Source organism: Candoia aspera, chromosome 9, assembly GCF_035149785.1.
Source record: "Candoia aspera isolate rCanAsp1 chromosome 9, rCanAsp1.hap2, whole genome shotgun sequence".
In the NCBI taxonomy this organism is placed as follows: Eukaryota; Metazoa; Chordata; class Lepidosauria; order Squamata; family Boidae; genus Candoia; species Candoia aspera.
The window spans coordinates 20045979-20071499 of NC_086161.1; the positions used below are offsets into that span (position 1 = coordinate 20045979).

The 25521-nt window shown below is 42.0% G+C and overlaps 1 protein-coding gene across 3 annotated transcripts in view; it reads right to left on the bottom strand.

The window, feature by feature from the left end:
- Positions 1-25521, bottom strand: part of BIN3 (bridging integrator 3) — a 531071-nt gene that overhangs the window by 63576 nt on the left and 441974 nt on the right. The window contains exon 2 of one of the 3 annotated variants that reach the window (XM_063311530.1): positions 12007-12055. The exons of the other annotated variants lie outside the window; for them this stretch is intronic. Within the exon in view, the coding sequence (XP_063167600.1) occupies positions 12007-12055 (49 nt within the window). The remainder of the gene's footprint in view (positions 1-12006; positions 12056-25521) is intronic. 3 annotated transcript variants of the gene reach the window in all.

The following is a 25521-nucleotide window of genomic DNA, read 5'->3' on the forward strand; positions in this document are numbered from 1 at the left end:
GTTTTGTTTAGTTTTGTATCTTTTATTATGTTTGTTTTTTAATTTCATTTTAATTGTAGGCTGCCTCGGGAACACTGCACTGCTGAAGGCGCAGGATATAAATATAGTAAATAAATACATAGCTTGATGGCAGAAGCACATATTTTGGGTGCAGAAAACTCCAAGGTTCAGATCCCAGCATTTGCAGCTAAAAAGAAATGTTCAGTAACAGGACCAAGGAAAACTGATGCCTGGATTTAGAGCAGCTCGGCTGGCAGTCAGAAGGAACAGCACCGAGTGGAGTTGGAGAGACCAAGTAAAAGAGGTGCATAAGAGCACTAGCACCACCAAGATTTTATGCAGGCTTGGTAATACATGCATTATTCACAAACATGAGAACAATGCATGAGTGGATCACACACTAGTTATCTGTCGCTTGAAAAGACCACTGATTTCTATCGTAACAGGATGGCTTTACTGCCAGATTTCTGTTGCGTGGAGACATGAGGCAAACATCTCCATTTTTCTATACACTTCTCAAAGAGATATAACAATCTGAAATCTCTCAATCATAAAGGATACCCAGAATCCCCCAAAGATTCTAGACAAACAAAGGAATTTATGCAAATGCATGGGGGCATTGGAAGTACTGAAATTGTTGCCGTCTTCCAAAACACAATTAGCAATAAACAATTCCCACAAGATGTTTTAATGTATCTAATTATTATGATGCCCAACCATAAAAGCAACACTCTCATGCATATGCATTCATTTAATCAGCATAATTAACCCCGTGAGCAGAATTTGGGGGTCCTTGATGTGCCAAATATCATTATAAACACCTTTTAAACATGGTATCTATCATTTAGTACTTGGAATGCTGAAAAAGCGCTTTGACATCTCAATGCAGAAGACAAAGGTTTTAGAAGGCAACGGAAAGACATTTGCAGAAATATACAAAAAAAGAGAGATAAAACTCTCCCCAAGTACAACCAAACTGGAATCTAGACTAGGAATATACTGTACAGGTAGTCCTTGATTAGTGACCACAATTGGGACCGGGAACTTGGTTGTTAAGCGAAGCAGTCACTAAGTGAAACCACAACTATGCTTATGATCTTCCTTCAGCTTTCCTTTGCTTTACAGACCTGCAAAGGTCATAAATGCGAGGATTGGTTGTAAAGTTATTTTTTCATCACTGTTGTAACTGCAAACGATCACTATATGAGGCAGTCACTTAATGAGGACTACCTGTACCACAACAGTTTTGTATTAAAATAGACAAATTGTATAGTAAAGCCATGAAGCTTATATTTTGCCCCCTAGAAGTGGTAAAATATCACACAAGCTATTATGAGCTGTTCACCAGTACTGGAAAGGTCTACACATTCACATGTTGGGCTGGCAAATCAAATATTACATTTGCTTTTCATTACATTATGGATGGTACCTCTGCTTTTTCCAGTCTTGGGCAATCAGAATCCTGGCATTTGCTAACAATTACTAATTATTGTAAAGAAAATATTAGAATTATGTTGGTCATAATCCACAGACATTAAAATGATCTTCTAAGAATTTTTCTTAATGCTGATGCATAAGGATGAACTCTTCAGTATGCCTGGAACTTCAGGTCCTATCATTCCTAGCCATGATAGGCCTTATTATGACAGCTGAAGTCAAACACCTTTGGGGGCCCTAATTACAGGAAACTGTTTAAATCAACTGCTTTCCAGCCTAATCACTGTCAATTATATTTCTGTTCAAATCGTAATTCCACTTTGAACAGCCGAGGTGTTTATTAATAACTGATACTGATAGCATGTCTTTATTTGGATTATTGTATTGCAATCTAGGTCCACATCCTTTTTTAGACCACAGCAGCTTAACTAAAAGTACCGGAACAGGGAGGATAGTTTTAAAAAAATCTTTGTTTGGTAATTCAAAATAAGTGTATACTTTCATTCGCATGACTGTATTCTTTCAGTTTAAAAACCATAAAAATATTAAACTAAAAGAAAGCACTGTATACTGATGTCAGGAAACAGTTTTGAAAGTCAACATGCTGAAAATAAAATTTCAGTGTTTTCAGAAAAAAACTCAATCTGAGAAGAGGAAGATTGCTGAAGATATACAAGAGAGCTGATATACTATTTTCTGCCTCCTTCATAATTCTAGAATATCCCATGAACTGTTAGTAGATTCACAGCTTAACAAAAGTACTTCTTCACATACAATACCTAGCTAAACTATTCACAGCCACAAGATGTGACAATGGCTATTAATTATTTTAAAATGGGATTAGACAAGTGAATGGCTACAACTAAGGACGGTAGGAAACAATGAAAGAAGGCTACAGGCTTTATGGAGTCCCTGATGCTGAGCTTGGTTGTTGGCTTGCAGACGTTTCATTACCCAACTAGGGAACATCATCAGTGCTGGTGAGTGCGGGGTCTGCTCCCTGTTTACACACAGTTGCTTGCCCTACCAGTGTTGGTGGGGGTGTGGTTTCCTCCTTGGTGGTTCCTTGACCAGAGTATTATTTTCTAATTGATTGTTTGTCTGGTGCTGATCCCTGCTTATATGAATGAGGGCTGCTGGAGGGCATGTGTTGTAGTCTTTTTGTTTCCTTCCTAGGTTTTTAACTGTCTCTTTTGAATGGTGTGTAAATCTGGTTTATCTCTATGCGTCTACTGATGGCTGATTTGTTTGAAAGCCCGGCTTCCAGGAATTCTCTAGCATTTTTGGATTTGGCTTGGTCTAGGATGCTCACAGTTCCCAGTTGAAACTGTGGTTGAGCCTGTCCGTGTGTTGTGAGATTAAGGAGTTCTCATCGTGTCTTCTGACTGCTAGCTGGTGTTCATGGATAACAGGTGGTGTTATAATGGGGATGCCGTGCGGTTGCAAGTTTAAAAAAACAACCCGCACTAACCAAGTGTCATGAGTGCCCTTGAGCTGAAGTCATCAGCGCAATGGCACACATGACAATAGCAAGGAAACAGGAGAAGGGGCTCAAGATAAGTAGCCATCAACTCACAACGACCAACGGCCAATAAACAATAGCTAAACGGATCACGGAGCACACCCAAGCCATCAGCGCTAATACAACGGAGATCGCCCAGCTGACAGCAATCACCGGATGAATAGAAAACCCGATGATGGGCGATCCCGGAACGCCAGCGGGGCCTCGCAACCCCTCACCCACCGGCAGGGCAACGTATTGGACAAAGGGGGGTGACGTGACCGCGAGTGAGGGGGCGCTGACCGGCGCGGGGTATTTAAACCCCGCACCGGCGCGCTCCTGTCACTCTCAGCTTTTTTCCCGACGCTGTACCTGCGCTGTGAATAAACCAGAGCCTGATCCACCGAACCAGTGTCTGAGCATTATTCAAAGGTAGGCAGCGCATGACACCAAGTGCTCCATTACCAAAGTAACAACCCAACCTCCCACAAGAGGAGCTGTTTAAGAATATTATTTGGACAAGCACGAATGCACTGCACACCCGGAATACCAGAAAAAGGAAACTGATCACCTATACAGCATCTTCCAGCAAAATGGATACCCCCCAACTTTATCAAAAAGTGCCTGACCACTCAACCCAGAACCCAACCAACAGAAGCTATGAAAAGGATAACTCTGCCATCCATCAGAAACATCTCAGAAACTACCAACAGACTGGTACAACCCCCCAGCATCACCGTAGCACATAAACCAACTAAAACTCTTCAGAACATCCTAAGTAACCCAAAAGACCCAGTAGCCCAAGAAGAAAAAACAGGAGTCATCTACAACATACGGTGTAAGGACTGCAACAGCCACTATGTAGGGCAGACAGGCAGAAGACTAGCAGAGTGCATCCCCAGTTCAACCCCGAGCTACATCTATTCTCTTCTATTGGCTTTATGTCCTCTTGGGGCCCTACTGGGGCAAATGTGATTTTTTAATATTCAATCAGTGAAACAGAGAGAGTGTAACAACTTCTCCATTGTGTAACTCCTCTCAAACTTCTCCAGATGACTAGAAGACATTCAGTAGGCTTTGTGAGATGGACAATTCAGAGAGGAGAAGAAGGGGATGTGCCAATGAATGAATACTGTTGATGAGTCTTTGGATCCAATCCACTAGTAGCAAGTCTATACACACATTTCATTAAACCGATCTATGCACACATTTCAATAAAATCAGTGGATCTTCTTATTTCTAAATAAAAGTGTTTAGGACTGTAAATGATGTTTCCACAGCTTTACTTAAAAACTGCAGAATTCTACAAGTGAGAACCAATGGGCTAAGGAAGAGGCACCAACAGGCAGAATGTGAAGGTACTTTATACGCCAGCTTTGCTTAAGACTAACAGGCTTGGATAGGAAGTTCAGGTGACCTTAGAGAAACTGCCTTGAGGTCCATGCACTCTATATATTTAAATTGAAAACGGAAAACAAAAACAACCATTTAGAAATTGTAACTGCTGTTCATATATTCAATAGTCCTGGGGCCCAAACAAATAAAAGCATAGCAAGAATGAGGGTAACTGCACTCCCTGGATCATTTCTCCCACGTTTCTACGCATTTTAGTGCACATGAGTACAGTGCTTTATCAACTCTGATTACAGTAAGAATGAACACTGAAAGTTCCTTGGTTAAGCTAGTCCTCATGTGTGTATTCACACATCACCTGATATGCTTGTCTAACAGAATATCCTTATAAGTGATGGCAGCAATCCGGTAGAACTTTCTAGCGTGAAAACTGGTTTGCATGCTTAGTGCCATCTCAGTCTAGACCAGGGTTCCCCAAAATGGTCAATACTGACCCCCAAGGGGTCGATGTTGTTGTAGTTATTCATAGTACTATTAAAGTAGTATTTATTAAATTATTTTCATATCATAAATGTTTGGGGAGGGGTCAATGAACAATCTGAAACTTCATGAAGGGGTTGATGAGCTGAAGAGTTTGGGGACCCCTGGCCTAGAATCTGAGAACACCTTGGTTGGTTCCCCTACAGCAGTCTCTGGATCAGTCATGTTTATGGTGCATTGGCTTTGCCACACGAGTCTCAAACACACCCACAGAGTTGGGTGCTGGAAGAAAATACTCCCTTGCCAAAGCTGCAGAAGAAAGTGATTGGTTTTGCCTCGCCCATCTGGCAGCAGACCCCACACTGAAAGGACTTTAAGCACTGGATGGAGGAGCGAACATCGTCTTTTTTAAGCACTCGCCAGTTCCGATAAGTCAGTCTTCATTGCGGCACCTGACATCAACCCAGGGTGAGCGGGACGCCTTTTGGTCAGCTACATCTGCAGCGCTGCTCGAAATAGACTTATTATCTTATTCCAGCACCTACTCAGGCATGTCCGCACAGGAGGTTCCTGAACTCCCACTTCTCTAAAAATGCAGGAAACTGACCCAGGCATACAAAAGAAAGCCAAGGCATTGGATTACTTGTACCGACATGGTGCTTTTTTTTTCCACAAATAGACTGCCGTCACTTTGAACGGCTTTGAACTCCTTCCGCTTGCCATATAGTGGCTGAATGCGCGTGTCTTCCTACAGCCATGATGTGATTTGTTTGCCTTTGTTTGGCATGCTATGTGAGCCTTGTCACTGTATTTGGAAACCACAGTTTGTTTGTTTATAATTTATATTTATAAGGCCACCCAACGCAATACTTACTCTGGGTGGATTACAGGTTAAAAACGGATATAATACCTAACGAAAAGCGAACATAACAGTTTGGCAAGTGTGCGAAGCTGCTGACTGTGAGCGATTCAGCAAGCCATGATTTGGTGCATAATTGTGGAATGTCGTGGTAATGTCTGCTAGAGGGCCTGGGAATATTTTCGTTTTTTAAAGCTCATTAAAAGGAGCACATCCTGCCTTTCCACAAGAGGTGCCACCCGCAGCTTATGGAAAAGCAGTTGATTGAAATCCAATATGCCACAATCAAAACAGTATAAAGAAATCTTCAGTAGCCAATGTACAAAATTAGCAGATTAATAGTAGGGGGAAAGGGCAGAAAAACGAAATGGGTTTGACACTGTACCTAGAGAGCTGAAGAGGACTTACTGAATGGGTGAAAATGGGGCAGCGACCCTGAAAAGGTTCTTTTCTCCAGGACCCATTCACCTAACCATTGGAAGTGGAAATGATCCAGAGCAGAGCCTCTGGTGTAATCCTAATAAAGTGATCATTTCAAAAGAGAGAAAGTGATCATCCTGATACCTTTGTCTCAAATGGGCAGGACTTCAGCAAGTTACAGCCAAGGATTTTAAAGTGTACCAGAACATACTGATAGTTCAAAAAGAAGTGAAATATTAATTAATATGCAGTAATGCAGTAATTAAGTAATATGCGGTTAATGCAGTAGATTCCTGAGAATATCATCCCAATATCCTGGGTGAATTTCCAAGCGTATTTCAAAATGAAACTTCTTCTATAATACATTCCAATACTTTGCAAGGGTATACTTTCTGTAATAAGTATATTTATTTAGGAACAGACCCAACAGCAACACCTACCAATGGATGAAGAACAGTATGGGGGAGAAAAAAGTATTTTTAATTAAAAATGCTTAAACTGGATTTTAACCTTAATGCATTTTAGCAAATCAATCCAACTGAACAATATCATATAGTCTATCACACTTCTGAAAGCCCTACTGTATTAGTTCACAGTTTGTTTGTCTCCTGACATAGACAAAGCTCCCAAATTCTTGGTCTGGCAGAAAATAGAAAAAAAAATCATACAAATAGTACCCATCCCTAACTCAGGCCTTTACCTGAGGCTAACTTTGAACTGCAGACACCATGGCTGAAACAGCTGGCCTAGTTTTGGGACTTTCTTGCTGTTTCCCCCTATCCCTGCATTTTGCAACGTCTTGCCTAATGGAGGGTTCAGGAAAACTTAAGTTTGCACATTCTTTTGCGCCCTTTTGGTTGGTCCTAACAGAGCTATTAGAGAGCCAGTTTGGTGTAGTGGTTAAAGCACTGGGCTAGAAACCGGGAGACCGTGAGTTCTAGTCCCGCCTTGAGCACAAAGTCAGCTGGGTGACTTGGGCCAGTCACTTTCTCCCAGCCCCAGGAAGGAGGCAATGGCAAACCACTTCTGAAAAACCTTGCCAAGAAAACTGCAGGGACTTGTCCAGGCAGTCTCCGAGAATCAGACACGATTGAACAGATTTTTTTTTTTAAAAATAGAGCTATTATCTAACTACTGCCTGTATGTATTATTCCATGGAACAAATGGGTACAATTACTTTTATCTTCCCATTTTCACTCCTTTGCTAATAAACACACTTCTATATTGCACCTACTCGTGGTTGGAAGGCCTAGAGGTACATTGCCCATTTGTGCCGCATGAGGGCCAGGTAAAGGAGCCCTCATTAATAGCTGCACTCAGTAGGAGCTTGTGGCAGAAGATTACCAGCAATTTACAATCACACTGACTACCAGGAAGCAGGGACTATGTGACCAATTTTGTCCTATTTGGGACTCATCAGATGTAGATGGCCAGATGTTAATCTGTCTTTCAAGCCAACATTTGCATCAAGAGGATTCTCTAAGAAACATCTGGGCAGCTCAAAACAAAACAAAAACCAATGCAGAGGAAGGGAGTTCCAGGAGAACCTAAATTACAATTGCTTAGAAGTTACACAGAAATGTTTAGCATTCAGGGACCACAGGTAAATCTGGACTCTGCCATCACTTCATACAAAGATCATAACAAGACAAGGCAGTTCTGCACAGGGGCCATTGTTCGCATTCAGTTTCTATTCCAATCAAATGACGGTTAAGCTTTTTTGCATACAGGTAGTCCTCGACTTATGACTGTTCGTTTGCCTCGGAATGGGTGCTTTACGGCCTGTAAAGCACTTCCAAAACATCCTTTCCTGGGGGTCACATGATTGCATTTCAGGCACTTGACAACCAGCTCCCATGTATGACCAGCTGTAGCGTTCCGCATTCACGTGATTGCATTTTGGGACTTTTTTGTCATTTTCCAGCAAAAAAAAATGCCCATTGGGGAAGCTGGATTTGCTTAATGACCACAGCAATTAGCTTTAACGACCGCCGTAAAATGGTTGTAAAATTGGATCTGGTCACATGGGTGACTCAACTTATGACCGCAATGACTTACCATGGAAATTCTGGTCCCAGTTGTGGCCATAAGTCAAGGACTACCTTTATAGAGTTGATTCTGCCTGGAATTGGAGCTGCCAGGTTAAGATGAGAAGGCTATGAGCAAATCAGTTCAGTTCATGATCTTGCATAATGGGTTCCCCTTGACCACAAACTGTTAAATACAATTGACACTAGGACCCTCCTTGAAGGACTGGCATCAAGGAGGCTCATTACAGTATAACTAACGTCTTCTTCGTCTGTATCTGATCATCTCCTAAAAGTGCTACTAAGCCACTGTTGGTATGATTTTTTTTTCCTTCCCTGTCTGCAAAAGAGCTTTTAAGCCAAGCCTCTCACGTCTGTCTCCCCATAGTTGGAACTCAGATCACTCTGGAAATAGTCCGCTGTTAATTTCCACTCAGGCTCCCCTCTGTGTGTATATGTTTGTGATCTAGACTGACGAGTGGGAGAGCCTCTCCATCAAACCACTTCCCTCTCAGATCAACAGTGGATTCAGCCATAAAGATGCCTCACCTTCCCACTTCCTGAAACATAATCTAAAGGCTAACATCTGGAAGACAACGCAGCACAGTAAAAAGAAATAAAAAATGTCACTTGGCTTTCTACTGCCAGCCATTTGCTCTGCAAATGGCAGGAAACCAACAGTGGCCACAGGCAGGGTACAAAGAAGGTGCTTCATGCCCCCTCCCTCGCCAAAGACACCCTGCCTTAAACACAGAGATGCCAGTGCCACAGAGACTTATCTCTCAAAATACATGCATAGCCTAACCTTTTACAAGCATTTAAGAAGAGGCCACCAGTGCACTGTTTGTGACTGAATTTTAGAAGTTAATTGGGTACCAGCCTGACTGTTTTGCTTGCCCCAAATCTACTGGGAAACGCTACCAGGAAATTCTGAGTCCTACTTTATATCACCATCCTCCCCAACTTGACATGATCCAGGCATGTTGGGATTGCACCTCCCAGACTTTCCAAGATGCCTGGAATTCTGGGAGTTGAAAGCCCCACAGATGGAGGGAGTCATGCTGAGAAAAATAGATATATGCCAAGAAAATCCTCTCTTCCCATACCATTCATTATTTGCTATAGTTTCCTTTCCTTTAACTCATCTTTTCAGCTAAACTAAAAAGCATCATACTCTTTAGCACAGTGTTTCTCAACCTTGGCAGCTTGAAGATGGGTAGACTTCAACTCCCAGAATTCCCTAGCCAGCCATGCTGGATGGGAGTTAAAGTCCACCCACCTTCAAGCTGCCAAGGTTGAGAAACACTGCTTTAGCCTTTTCTCATATGGAAGGCACTCTAAGTATTTAACTACAGTACTTCATTTTCTCTTTTCTTTATGGTATTGTGTGAGACAAGGCAGTTGCACACCAAGCCTTTTGTGTGCGCTTCTTTTCATTCTAAATCATGGACAAGTGGGATCCTTAAGAGGGGGACAGAGATATTTTTAAGGGATGGTAGAGATACATAGCTCAGAACTGAAAGTGACATCAGGCAATCCTACTGAACCAAAATAAAACATTTGTCATGGTCCCTGTTGCCTTGCGTGAGTCTGATAGTGATTTTGAATAGGCAATCATTACAACATTCTCCTTTAATGGGATGGCAACTGGTTGCCAGGAAAGTACCTTTATATGGGAGGGGGATGAGGAAAATGTAAGACCTAAATTGTTCCACCTACTGGGAAGCTTTAGGTCTGCTATCATCATCTGTCATGCATTCTATCCTATCAGCCTCAAAGAGACCAGCCGCCATGACTTAAAGTTAAATGGGGCTTTGGCTCTGGATATATGGAATTGTTTCCTCTGTTTCTGCGGCCTTCTTTCACGTCCCAACAACAGTGATACACTAAAAACCTTTTGTTTAGGCAGAACTCCCTATCTCAAGGGTTATTTCACTTCCCCCTTACTTCTGTTATGCTCCCAGCCCCCCCACCCAGCCCCCCAGCACTGCTGCCAGTCAGTGCTAAATTCAGATGGCTATCCCTTCCTGTTCTCAGTGCTGCTACAGGACCGGAAACCTGGGAAGCTATATCCGTGTAGTCACCCAACCAGGTTTCAATAAGGTATTCCTGATCTCCATCATCATCCAGTCCCAGGTCATGGATGGACAAGTATTGTTCCATACAGACATTTACCAGCAGCAACCCAAACTGGAGAGCTGTCCTGCCTGAGAATCACGGAAGTTTCACCCTCATACACCTTTGGGGGCATCAGGTTGGTGAAGGCCAGGAATAATAGAGGAGCCGCTGTGAGTTAGATCCCTCTTTCACTAAAGCAAGATGATTTATGTAAAATAGGAAGAAGACTTTGTGGAAACTAAGGAAGTGAACAAGGCGCAGGCATAAGAGAAGATCCAAGGATGAGGAGGGGGCAACTCTGAGAAGCAATTCTGTGAGGACGGAACATTTTCTTGCTGACTGGAAACCTGAACAAAAGCCCTCCCCTTTGCAACATCTGTGGATAAACTTTCCCAGGATGCCAATGAACAATTCAAAGTAATCATAGTTTCATAACTGTAGAAACATTTCTGGAGAGAGATCGGACAAGTGATAGCTAGTCCAAAAGACAGTAACAGAAAGGGCCTCACTCTGTATATAGCAGAGTGAGATTGAGTGAGCAGCAACTAGGGTCTCTTAGACCTTTGCTCATGTTGAAGTGGCAAGGTCACTCTGAAACATTTAAGCCAAGGGTAGGTAATCTGATGCTGTCAGGACTTCTTGGACTACAGTTTCTACAATCTCTTGCTATCAGCTCTGCAGGCTAGAACTGATGGGAACTGAGATCCAAAACATCAAGAAGGCACAGACTGCTTTCTCCTGTTATGAATCCCTGAGGCCATCACCTTTCCAACACAAAACGTCATTAGAGTGGAGCAACAAAAAGCTTTCGTGTTATTCTCACCCTGCCCGGTTTCCAGAAGCTGTGTAACCCAAACTTGCTCTCCAAGGCATCATGGTTGAGAATTAATGTGGTGCTCCATAATATCCCACTAGAACAGTTATAGAGGCAGCCTCCACCGTCACACCCAAATTCAGAAACACTCACAGTGCAGACAGGTGGAAGCAGGTTAATGTCGGGTCAGCCAACATGAACCTTTTTAGAAGAGATGGAGGTCCTCCACTCCAGATGTGGTTGGAATACAACTTCAGGCTCAGCCAGCATGACTAATGCTAAGTACTGTAGCTGAGCAACATCTGGAAAGCTCCAGGTTTCCCATCCCCACTCTACAGATTGAGCTGCTGCACTAAACACTAAATAAGGGCCATGGCTGCAATCAGCTGGGAGAACAAACCCATGCACTCTCCAGGGCTTGAGAAGAAGACAATCAGACTCTCCAGAATATGAAACTGCACTGTGTGCAAGTGTGTTTTAAAATGCCTTTTAAAGCAACTGCTCTGCAATCCAAATTAATTCACACCCGGGCACTAAGCATTTCAGCTTCCTCTAATAAGCCTCCCTTTGGAAACAGTTATATTCAGTAATACGAAGCAGTCCTCCTTCTCCATCTGCTCGGAAAAGAGGAACAAACAAGCCACTGCTGAAAGAAGGAAGGAAGGAAGCCTGCTCAGCCGTCTCCTAGGAAAAATATGCCAGAGTGAGAAAAGCCCCTCCCCTGCCACACACACAACACACACTGAGGAGGAGCGGGGTGTTAAGAGAGGAGCAGGGACAGAGATCCAGAAGATACCAAAATAAGCCACCCAGTGCTGAGACTCCCCCTCAGTCAGAGCGATGGTCAAAGACAGAAGCAATTTCAGCTCACTCATGTTTTCCCCTCCCACACACACATAAACATATTAAAAACGGGCTGGTTAATGTGTGCTGGCTTGAGTCATCAGCCATATGATCAAAGACTAGATTTTAAAAAAGGGGGAATTGATTTACTCACTGTCTTGGGTACAATCTGTTTCTTAGGCTGCCCAATCTTGAACGGAATCCTGGATTGGAAGGGGGGAGAGAAAGCGGCAGAGGTAAGAGCTTATGTAAACAGGCAAGCATGTCATGTCCAACATCACCTTTTCAAGGGGGCGTGCTGGGGCCCAAAGCTTGGGGAGGTGAGGACTACAGCACGGTCACTCCCAACTTTGCTTGGCAAACATGGGTTTCCTCTCCACCACCACCCCGCCACCATCGCTAAGCAGCCCCCAGCAGCTGACTGTTTCTGTGACAGGACCAGAACAGGGTGGCAAGATAATTAGGAATGCCGCAGGCCTGAGGAACTTTGGCAGAACAGATTTCTGTATAATTTAAGTTGAAAAGCAAATTGCAGGAATAAGGAGATAAAACGATGGCAAATGTCTGGATCAGAACTGGAGAACACAAGGTAACTGAAAGCTGTCAGAATGGCAAATGCGGTCCACCTTCCCTTAAGCTTTCAAAACAGAGTGATTTGGATGTGACATCATGTCACGCTCCATGTATAGGGTTCTACGTGACTTCCATCCACTTTTGGTGTATATTCTGCATGCTGTTTTCAGTGACATTGACCTGGTGGTCAATATAACTCACCCGCTCACACTCTCTCTCTTTCCATCCACCCACCCATCCAAGTACATACACACATATGTGCATCTGTGTGTGTGTGTGAAAAACCACATGTTCTCGAGTAGTTTTTTTAAATGCAGAGTTGTCTAATCTTACTAGCTTTCTGCTTTATCAGACAAACTAGGCTCTCTGATTTCATATGAGCAACCTATAAGGTCAAGGCAGCTTTCTATACTTCTGTAATGTCTTGGGTGCACCTTCAAATTTCACATTTCTCCAGCAATGGATGATTGGCATACTAACGTGTTCAGTTGCCCCCATGATAGATTCCAGCAAAAAGAACATTTTATTTCTTTACTAAATTTATACTCCTTCTTTTCTCCAAAGAGATCAAGGGATACACATGGCATTCCTTTCCAGACATCAGCCATAATAAAGCCTAAACCTCCTCTGAGATACTTTAGAGTAGATGCATAAGTAACATAATAGAGCACAAACTAATGATTATCTGTGCCCCTCTTCCATCAGCCACAGTATGAACTGTTATGTGATGACTGTTCAATGGTTCTAATTACATTACGGAAGGGTCAGACAAACAACAATGACATTGTCACAGGCAAAAAGTCATTCTGAACACATTACAAAGGTTTTTGTACTAATCACAACATTGTCCCACTTAGCTCTACAGCATCTGGTTCAAGGGTACACAACTTTTTCTGGACTGGGGGCCATACTGAGCATCTGAATAATGTGCCAGGAGCTGTGTTCCAAAAAATAGTGGATAGGATCAGGACAAAAATTAAGTTTTGAATATACTGCATTTACATTTGAAATTAATTGAAACTAAATATTGCTGTAGGTGGCCCTGGGATATCAGGTAGTGTTCTGTTCCTGATGTCAGCAGACTTAATTTATTTTAAGTAGCATTATTTCCACCTTTGGGTTTCAAGATGCTTTCAAGTGGAGGTTTCAGGGAAATAAACCTGAAGTCATCTACCTGAAAAAGATGGGCTGTATTACTGAGCTGTAACAAAACCCTCACATTTGCCTAGGATCTAGAGAAGGCAAAGAGCAAAGATAGAAAAAGTGGAAACTCTATGTTTAAGAAGGCTCATGGTAAGGCAGTCACATATGTATGCCAAGCAAACTGTCAAACATTCATTTGAAGATCTCTGTACTGATGACTCTCAAATTTCATTGCCACCAAGAAAGAAGTAAAACCTTGCCAAAATTGGTTTTCAGCCCCTTTAACAGAGGAATATTAAACTCCCTTCCTGAAACATACATACATACATTCTTACTGCTTTCTTCGACAGGGTTCTTGGCAGTCAACAAAAGCATCACCGGTACTACAGCGGAAGGGCAAGAGCATTAGCACCTCTTTCAAATTCCTTTTTGATGCTGGCATTAAAAATGCATATGCTTTTGCCAGACCCAACCTAGCAGGGCATTGCTTCTCTTTGCCAGCAGCCCACACCGCTCCTTCTAAATGCAGGCTCCAGTCATTCACAATGGCAAGGACATAAATGTTTCATCACATACTTCTCTTCCAACACATGCATGTTCTGTTTGCCTCTAGCAGAAGCCATTCAGCACAGAACAAGACTGAGTTCAATATGGCTTACGCTTAGGGAAGTATGTGCAAGAGTATCTTGATGTAGCCAAGCCTCAAGGCATCCTTAGAGGCGGAAGGAACCCAATCTGTCCTAGGAAGGCTTCCTCTTGTTTGGTTTTGGAAAATGGGAAGGGCTCTAATCCACTGTATTCCTTTGTCATACCTCCATCCTACTCTACCAACAAGGATGACAGAACCATGTTCTGCTTACGCTGGCTCTGCAAGGGAAGCCAGACTGCACTGGGCGAGCGCCCAAAGTTGAGCATGATGTGACCTGAAGTTTGCTATGCCTGCTCACGAAACCACCTGCCGCTGACCCTTCTGGTGCCGTTCCACAAATACCCCACCACAGGAGACAGTGCTCTACGCTGGCCACTATATATAATCTGACCAATGAGGCTGAAGAGGGGGAAGAAAAGTGTAACAAACTAAGGTTTGGTAGCTCCTCTCTTCCTTGCTGCCAAGTGGCCACCATTGTTTTCTAACCAAGTATATAATTTGGCCACCAATAATAAACCTGGCCCGAAAACCAGACCCTTCTGAACCAAGCATGTAGCTCCCAACCAGCCTTAGTCACAAATGTATAAATTTAATTTTTGCAGGGCTTCCTGTTTATTGTTCTGCAAGAAAGCTGATGTAATTTTAGTCTGTTAACTCTTTCTAGGCTTGTTGGCACTTTTCAACAGCAATGAATCACGTGGCTTCCATAAACAATAATTGCTTGGCATATAGTGACATTGTCAACAGCAATTTGGGGTGGGGGGGTGGGAGGGAGAGACGCAAAATATACTAAGGGTTTTTTTCCCCCCCTCGTTTTCTTTCACATGGGCAAAACCATGAAATTAAGGTAGTTCCATTGTTATTCTTGCAGGGAATTAATTAAATAATACAAGAGCTGTTTGTTTTCTGACATTTCCCCCCATGAAATTACTGTGGTTAGTATGTGTTACAGAATGTGAGACAGGTTTTTAAAAAATTATGCAGCCTTCGTGTTTTGGAACAGAAGGGCAAATCTTGTTGCTGATGTGATAAATTAAGATCTGTAGAATAATGAACTCTCTCTTTCTGTACAGTTCTTAGAAATATCCTACATAAAGATATATGAGAAAATAGCTAAGTCCAGAAAAGATGTATTGGGGGTGGGGGGAGGAGAGAGAGAAGACAGCTTCCTCCCCCAGTCTGAAATCTCCAGAGATGTCGGAATTATGTCCCAAAACTCCCATTCTGGCTTGGAATTCCTGGAATTGTAACCCCCAATACATCCGGAAGGCACCAAGTTAGAGAATCGTGATCCACAATATTAAGGGGAATAGATAATGCAAGAATTAAAAATAATTCTGGTTGTGTCTTCAGTATCTTTCAGCAAGGAAGTGATTATGTCTGTTGACTGATTGGGGTGAAAGGTAGCAAAATAAGGTATCTAAGAAGATTACAAATATTAAATGAGCACTTGACAGGTCAAAGCCTTGAAGATTAAGATAAAGAGGATTCAAATATTTCATAATGGAGAGTGCTTAACTCTGAAAGAAAAGTCTTAATATATGCAATAATTTGGAGCCAAGCTCAGTCTAGAAATACTTTGAAGTGTGGGAAAGTCTTAAGAATCTAACAGGTTATTCTGCACATCAACAAATACCACTGATCTTGTACTACCTCTACCTTAACCTAATCTACTATGAAATCCATAGTAAAAACAAGCTAAGATCAAATAATGGTTTCAGATTGTGGCTTATTCACATTACCCATAGATTAAATATAGCAAATTCTAAAATAAAAATGAAACTCTGCAGTTCTACAAAACCAATCATTAAAATAAAGACAGCAAAAAAACCCAACTGTATAGGTTAATTAAAATTTAGATGAAAAGTAATAAAATAGCCTGCCACCTACATTGTATTATAATTGCAAACTATTCAAGGAATGCAAGCTAATGGGTAGATCAAAATGTACTCATTCAAGTTACAGTAGTACTAGAATGGGAGATGGCTAGAAAATCGAAGGGCTCTGAAGACGAGAGTGGGAAACTGAAAAAACATCTCGGAAGAAGACTATGAAAAACCACTTCTACCTTGTTGCCAAGAAAACTGAGTTGGACCTGATTTGAGGACATCGTTGTGTGGACATATCCCTAGTCATTAATATGAATATGGCATTCAACATGAGAAAGATGGACTCAGGGTTCTGATCAAACACCTAACATTAAAGTATTATTATGCATCTAATCAAACATGGGAGCCCACAAAATACAAGCTGAATGAATGGAAATAACTAGTAAAAAGCAGGAGTTGTGATTTAATTGGTTGTTCTCCAGTGTAATACACAGTCATTTGACCTAGACCTTAGCATTTCATACCCATCAGGACTAAGAGTACAGCTTGCAAAAGCCATTGTTGAACAGTTTTTGCAAGCTTAGATGAAATTGAAGATTACAATAGTATTTCAGAGCGTCAGTAATTCTGACTGGGTTTATATAGTATTGCTCCTTGAGCCTATTTTAGCCTGAGATGGCAAGAATTTCTCCAACGATTAACCAAGAGATAATGAAATCCATCCATCCTCTATCACCCAGCACATTCTCTTTATGACATCCAATACCATATATGAATGGAAAGGTGAGATAAGAGTGCAAGATATTTCACATATATCTACAGGATACAAAGTAACAAGGTTCTCTTCTTCAGAAATGATGTTGCAGAGAGGATGAAACAAAGCCAAGAACTTGGAATAAAACAAAACAAATAATGAAAATAAAAGGGTGACCTATGGAACTGGAAGAATGTTCTGAAGGATTCTTTCAATGGCAACTTCTCCATCTGCAGGAAGATTTCAGCAGACCACTTAACGGAATAATGAAATCAAAATGATTTTAAAGGTAAACAATTAATTGGAGTCACTTTCTAAATTCAAAATTATGGCATTATGCCCCAGTGAAAAGTTTCAGGCACAAGAATTTTAACAGAAATTCTAAAAAAAAAAAACCCAATAACCCAAAGTTTCCAAAGAAAGACTCAAGAATCTGCTGTTGTGCTATCATTATAAGCCCTATATCAAACTTCTGCACCTGTCTTAAGACTACACCTCCAAGGATTCCCAGAGAGTTCTGAGTGTTGCAGTCCCAACATGCCTGGAAAACACCTGGCTGGAGAAAGGTGTTTTATTTTATGATCTATGGTGACACTGAAACCAGAAACCCAGTCTGGTCTACTGGTTTCTAACCCAGAATTGCCATGGATCAGAACTGAAGCCTAAAGTGCAATACATAAAAGATGCTGTTCAACTAATTGAGCAGTAGCGATTTGCATCATACTTGACCTACCCCAAATCTTTATTTGATCGACTTCATATTCTTATTGACTGGGCCAGCCAATTTCACAGAGGGATAGATTTTTTAAACAGGACAGGCTACAACGCCACATGGAACTTCCAGGTTTAAAGACACCAGTTGATACCAGTTGACAAATTGGCTGACAAATAGGCAGATTAGGCAAAAGTGGAGGAAAGCTATAGGTTTTGCTATCACCAAGTAGACTTCCTGGGGGGGGAAAAATCACTGAATAAACTTCATGAATGTTTAATCTGATCTAGTAGGGTTTTTCAGATGCTATGTTCCCTAATCTGCCTCAAGAGGGCACTGAGGGCTGAGCACAGACCATTCTAGATAACTCACTGGACTCAAATTCCAGACAATCATTTTCTCAACAGTCAATTTATAAGCATGCATGCTGCATTGGAGCAGGGAACACAATCTTCAAGAGAAAATCTCAGACCTGGTGCATAAAAACTTTAGTTTTTATTTATTTGAGTTATATCTTGCATTTATTTGTACAACTCAAGGCAGAGTGCAATATGCTGTCTCTTCCAATTCTCCTGTGAAGTAGGTTGGGCTGGGAGACGGACTGGCCCAAGGTCACCCAGCCGGCTTTCATGCCTAAGGAAGGACTAGAACTCACGGTCTCCCAGTTTCTAAGTCCAGCACCTTAACTACCAGACCAAACTGGCTTTCTTAGTTTCTGTACTTCAAGTAAGCCAGAACTATACTACAGTTAAATTCAGGGTACAAAATGATTGAAATTATGCTGATAGAATGAGTTTGTTTTCAATCTTAAAAGGAATCTTAAGGAAAATCAATTTTATCCAAATGTTCAGTAACAGGTCCATCAAGATTACTGGCCTAAGAAATCCCTAAAGGAACATTTGTACAAAAGAACCAGCATCTGTTATAGAGCAGCATTAAAGCAATAAAAAGAGCCAGTTTGGTGTAGTGGTTAAGGCACTGGGCTAGAAACCGGGAGACCATGAGTTCTAGTCCCAATTTAGGCACAAAGCCAGCTGGGTGATCCCGGGCCAGTCACTCTCTCTCAGCCCTGGGAAGGAGGCAATGGCAAACCACTTCTGAAAAACCTTGCCAAGAAAACCGAAGGGACTTGTCCAGGCAGTCTTTGAGAATTGGACACAATTGAATGGATTAAAAAAAAACTATAAAGAATTTTAAAACAAGAAGCTTCAGTTTAAGCCTATGAAGAAAGCAAGTGCTGGGACAGACTAAAACTGGGGAGAGGATAAACAAAGGCTGATATTGGGGCCACACCTGAAACTGGATACCTATGGCTAGTGAGACAGATGGACCCATGGTCTGATTCTAGATAAACCAGCTTTCTATATTTCTAACAGTTGGGAGGGGCAAGAGCTCAGCAGGAGAACGCGTGCTTTGTATATATGAAGAATCCATCTTCATCCTGTGGCATCTTCACACAGATCAGGGACAGACTGATTATCTAGGAAAGGCTCGTATCTAACCTCTGAAGCTGTACTAAGTTACACAGACCAACAGTATAATTCATAATAAGGCAGCTACCACAATTGATATGGTTGCTATTGTTACATTTATAAAACACCTAACCATTTCTGAATGGTTTGAAGGTAAAGATAACTTTGTCCCTGCCTGCTGGCTCACAAATGGAAAGAGTTTTTAAAAATGGTGGGGCAAGGGAAAAGAAAAACCAGCATTCAAGGAGCTGTTCCTATATAGTCTAATTTTCTGGAGACCCAAAATGTCTGATAATAAGTCTAGTTCAAAAGAAGGATTTTGTTAGGTGTCCAATTAGGGCTGCGCAAAGCACGGAAAAGGGGTGCTTCAGAAAGCAGGCTGGTAAGACAGAAGCACTTCTCCTTGAAGTATGCAAGCAGCTGGGCCCTTTGGAAGCCCCGAGCTGACTGCATACCATGCACAGACCCTTTGGTGGGGACAGCAGGTGAAGCAACTATGCACATGTGCATGCCGACAACCAAGAACAGCCTCTGAAGCAGCTGCAGCAGAAGAAAAGCGGGGCCTTTAAAGCTTTGGGAAAGGTGCTTCACTCATGCAAATGCATTTTGCAAAGTATGCCTTTTCAGTGCTTTACACCAGCCTTTCTCAACCATCTGACCCTGGAGGAACCCTTGAAATATTTTTCAGGCCTCAAGGAACCCCTGCACATTCAGGCTCAAATACAGGCCAGAAGTTACAACATTATTGTATTTGTTTCATGGGTAGGCCTGTATATATGCATTAACAGTGTTCTCAAACTAAAAATAATGAAACTGACCTCTTTAATGTGAAATTGCCCAAATTTGAAATAATTCTTTAAATGAATCGTGATCTCCCAGGGAACCCCTAGTGACCTCTCGCGGAACCCTAGGCTGCCACGGAACCCTGGTTGAGAAACCCTGCTTTACACAGTACCATTTATTATGTAATTAAGTTGCGGAACTCCCTGACACATGATATGTGGGGGGCATGAAGGGAAATAGCTTCAAGAGGAAGCTAGACTCTCCATGTGTTCTATCAATAAAATTAAGTATTAAATCTAATCTATTTATGTATTTGATCTATACACCATCTTTCTATGCTACAATATTCAAAGAGACTAATGACATTTAAAAACAAAACCTGAATGAAGTCTCTCTGTTCAGAGGCAGTGCACTACTGACTACCAGTTGCTAGGGAAGAAAGAAAGGAAAAATGCTACGGTTAATGTGCTGTTTCGCACAGTGGGAAACAAGTTGCTGGGTTAGATAGGATCTTGAGCTGATCCTGGCTCACGTTCTTATGCTTATTAACTACCATAGTGAAATAGCACCTTCACGGTTAGATACAACAGCAGACAAGCAGGACTTTCAAGTCCTCCGCTGGCTTCTCGGTAGGGCCTGAAGCAAGAATTTTGGCCTGATCCAGCCAGGCCCTTCCCGTGTTCGTAAGAGAGGAGGACCCTCAAACACATGTGCTCCACCTGCCTCTAAGATGCCGTGACCATGAAAAAAGGAGAGCGCTGGAAGGAAGAGATGGAATTAGCTAGTAACTGTTTTTGCTTTGTATTACCCTACACGTTTTGTTGCCCTGTTCCAGCCTGACCAAGATACACAGCAATCATATATGCAAGTTCAGAGGGAGTTCCCTGTGTTCAAAGGGAGTTTATACAGCTATTCTCTTCCTCGTTCCCACATTCCTACCAGTCCGCCCGACGAGTGAGAATTCTTTGCATTTTGCAGAGGAGAACTAGAGGCCGGGAATACAGTACAAGACTCGTGTGAGGCCATCCTACACCACAGACTTCAAAGCTGAAGGGATACCCAGAGCTAAGCACCCCCCCCCCTTTATTAAGAACCTTGCGGCCATGCAAAAACCCAAAAACGGCTTGGAAAAATCATCTGAATCATGGCACGTTATCCAGCCCCTTCCTTGCATAAATCTTTCTGGCGATCGCTTGAGGCTCCTGGTCGGCAGAATTCATTGCTTCACAGGGACCAAAGAAAAGTCCAGGCCTTTTCTGCCTATTTTGGGGCAGAAAGGGGCAACCTGAACACGGTGGAAAGGAAATCGGCTCCCCACTACTCCCGGATTTCTCGCTGCTGTGTTCCGTGGTGTCCATGGAAACTGCATAAACCATCCCACCCTACTCCTCATCCTGATATAGCAACCAGAGAAAACACCAGAGGAAATAATTATCGAAATAGGCCACAAACTGCTAATTCTGACAGAAACGCCAATCTAAATCCTCCACCACCTATGCAGCTTGGAGAAGGCAAGTCGGCTGAAAGGCTTAAATCAGGCAGTATTAATTTGGCAATGGACAGGTTGGCCATGCAACAAAACACTGCTGTCTGGGGTGCTCCCATTTAGGGATCCAACCAATTGTGTTCTTCCTCTCCACAGTCCTCCCCCCCCCCCAAAAAAAGCCCATTACCTTTTCCTGGCCAAGGGACACGCTGAACTCATTTAGAAGGGGGGCGGATTAGCCTTTTCTAAAGACTTCTGCAAACTTTGAAGCCTTCCCCCACCCCTTTATTTGCAGAAGGTCCTCCACAAAGGGATCCGTGCTAAAAACACAAACTCATTATTAACATAACAAAAAAAACAGATGATGAAAGGTGAGGAAGAGATAGGGTGGCTATCTTTAGCGAATCCCTTCCGAGATGAAAATGCTGATGATCTATCTTCTGATAAGAGATTTATTTACCGTGGCATTTGACAGCTCACAGAAGCAGCACTCTTATTACTCACAGCCACTGCTAGATACAGTACAATTTATATGTTTTACTATATTTTAACTTGGTATTGTTTTATGTGTTTGCGTTTTTAATGGGGTAAAATATGTTGTGTGCCATCTGGAGAGGCAAAAATATGTCAGATGGTATAGAAATATCTTAATAAATTGTTGTTATCAGATCAGTATGATTCAGTCTCCTTCAATGTAGCTAAATTTTGTTATACTGCTCTGTAGGCAGACGTTTATTATCCACTGACAAACCAACCACCAATTGTAGTATTTTATCTTGTTTGGGTTTTACTTTATTTTTATTTTTAATGTGTTTGTTTGCGATTCTGGTCAGTGACCGTAATAAAAATATTCATTCATATCTTAATAAAAGAAGATATCTGACACACCATATGTTAAAAAAAAAAAAAGACAGGATTCTAAAGATGAAAATTGGGGGAAAGATGGAGTTCCAGCAAAGGAGATCCCTAGCTAGCCCACTGTGGAATAATCAGTTATTTAATTTGATTTCAGGTTAATCAATTAATCATTATGCCACCTCTTTGGGACCAGGACAGCTTCTCTTCCTTTACAGATATTCAAACATTATTTGAATAAGCAGCCAATGCAGAATCCTCTACCATTCAAACTGGTAATTAAGGGGAAGGGGGGGCCCTAATGATATTGTATTCAACCATCAAAGGAAAATTACTCATTCTGGGCACGTGGGCAAGAAGAAATCCACAAGGCTGTTTTAGCTGACTTTTCTACAAAATCCATGTTCAAGCAGTAGGGTAGTAACTCTGCAGCTCCCTCTTTGGAAACAAGAAAGCAAAGTAATGGCCACCCTGGGGGACCAAGTTTTTCCAGCAGAAATGACAGTGGTGACTTCCGTTCACCTTTCCACATGAGAAAGCAAGGAGGGCTGTAACCTGTTTAGTTTCAGCTTGCATCCTGAGCAAAACCAAATTTTGTTGGTTTCATTCCCCCTTTAAAGATATTTAGGGGGCCTGGATATGACCAACCCTGTACACAACTTCCACTCTCTTCCTTATCCCCAATTTATCTCACCCCAGAAGATACACTTTGGGGCAGTGTTGCTCAACCTTGGCCACTTTAAGATGTGCGGACTTCAACTCCCAGAATTCCCCAGCCAGCCTGGGGAAGGCTTGTACACCAAAAGGCTTGGTGTACAACTGCCTTGTCTCACATGATACCATAAAGAAAAGAGAAACTAAAGTACTGTAGTTAAATGCTTAGAACAGAGTTTCTCAACCTTGGCCACTTTCAGATGTGTGCACTTCAACTCCCTTGCTGGCTGGGGAATTCTGGGAGTTGAAGTCCACACGTCTTAAAGTGGCCAAGGTTGAGAAACCCTGCTTTGGGGCATCTAGAGGCCATGAGGATACGAAAGGTGATGGTAAGCAGAGCTCCCCTTTGCTTCTGAAAACCAAACAAATACAGTGCTGGTCCTTTGTATGAACAGAAAAGTCTCTCCTGTTAGAGCTGCTTTCAGCCAATATACCAAAGGCTAGAATATAGTGTGTTTGACCACAACTGTATCACTGTCTACACCTGCTTAACCCCTGTTACAACAAGGTATGTAACCTGACTGCGTATAAGCATCTCTGGAAGTAGGGATACACTAAGTTCTCTGGGATTTTCTTCAGGGCAATAATGCAGAGGACTCTTGTTTAGTCTCAAGCGTTATCTGGACAGAAAATGAAATAATGGTGAAGCCTAATGGTTTTGGGTTCGCCCTCCTAATCTGATGGGACTCAACAATGTGACTGACTTTGTAGACAGGTCTTTTGTCGAGGAAGGGCCACGCCACTAACTTTGCAAGTAAATTATTCAGTCTCCATTATTTCCTAGCCAAAAAGTTCCAGGTAAGAGAAAGAAAGACCTATGTTCAGGCCCTAAAGAGCCCATATCCACATGGGGGAGATGCATTCAGATTTCTTATTAGGCAGATTCAGAATAGCTGTCCTACATATTTATTTGGTAATGCATAGAAGTGGAAAAGAAAACTATATAGATCAAAACAAATTAGAGCTCCAGATGCCATTGTTCGAAGAAGTGTTGTATGTGTGTGTTTGTATGCTTGTCTATATACATACCCCTGATCTTAAAATTAATGCCAAGTGTTCATTCCAGTTTATATAAGAACTTGCCAGCTGGTCTCTAGTATAAAAACTAAGTCAAAGCGACAGAATATGAAAGCCAATTATTGATTAATGAACTAAGTGAACAGGCCTTTACAATACGGCTACATTCTCAGCATGCATTTCTGGCTTTTATTGCCAGAGTAAACACAGCAGCCATTCTGGAAGCATAAAAATCACCCTTGCAGTGCTTAAAAACTCGCCTTGTCTCCACTTTTTTTTCAGTTTGATTCCTGCTGCCTTTTTTTTAAAAAGAGCTTTCAACTTTGCCTACTGGAGGTAGAAAGCTACAGAGTTAATCCAGGTTGAACATTTGCTTTAAAAGCACTTATTTCATAACTCCAGGAAACTCAAATTACTTTGCACTGCTATTAGATACTCGTAGAGCAAGTGACAGAAGGCGCAAGAACCCCTTTCCCCATAGAAGCTATACAGTCCTCACAGATCTCATGCTCAAGCTGTAACTGGTGCTTTGAAATGCTAAAAGCAGATCATTTGTAAACTGCCATTCCACCTGACAACAAGTGGAAAATGAAGTCAACGAGGTTAGCATTAAGTGCCAAGTGCTTAGGACATGAGGACCCCAAAATCTTAGAAAGCAGGATACCAGAGCCACAGACTAATCCCCACCTTAAAAACAAGGCTCCCCTGCCACAGATCAATCAAGATAATAATTTCAGCCATAAACCAAACAGGGATATATGGCAGAAGAAGGATGGAATGAAAGGTCACCTATTCCTGACCTTTTTGTGAGGTAGACTAACAGGCAGAGATTTTAATAACCATTCCATTCTTGAATTGGAGCAAAGAGGACTTTGTAACAATGATATATAAACTCCTAGATCAGTGGGGCAAACCAGCCTGCTTCCATTTACCTCCTCTGAGGCACAGCTATATAAAATCTCCAAGTGCATGGTTGCAATGATCCTTTAGAAGTGCAAAAATACGCAGGAATCCAACAGTGTTATACAATATAAGTTAATATTTCTACTGGAAGAATGAAGGAGCTAGAACAAAGAACTTTTGGCTAGGTTTCATGCTATGCAAATGGAGCTATTTTGATTGATAGCTGTCCCATTTCTGGACAATGGTACATTGAAAAAAAATAACCTCTGGTAGGGCAATTCAGTGTCAGAATTCACCCAGGAAAATTAGTAAGGAAGAGGCTACCTTCTTGGACAGCAGCTTTGTCTACTGCAAAGGGAGGCTGATCGCAGGAACAGAATGGTTCTCCCAATGAATCTAAATGACTTTTTGAAACAGGTCAGGCCAGCTTTGTCATAGATACCAAACCTCCAATATCAAGCAAGGCAAATTACGTGCAATAGGCCTGGTTTGGAATTAATTTATCGGTGACAGGAAGGTATTACCTTTTGGAATGGATGGGACATTACCCATAGATTCCTAAAGCAGATAGCCAGCCCATGCTGTTATTTTCCTTTCATGTTGGTAAATGAAGAATGGGCTTACAGTTTTGCAGGAAGGGGGCCAGATTTAGCCTTTGGCTTCTGGTGGCTGATTCTTTCGCACAGGATTAAGCTGCCAGATGTTTACTACAACAATAGTACAGCAAATAATACTACCCCTTCCTTTTCTAACTGTGAGATACTCTAGAGCTTTCATCT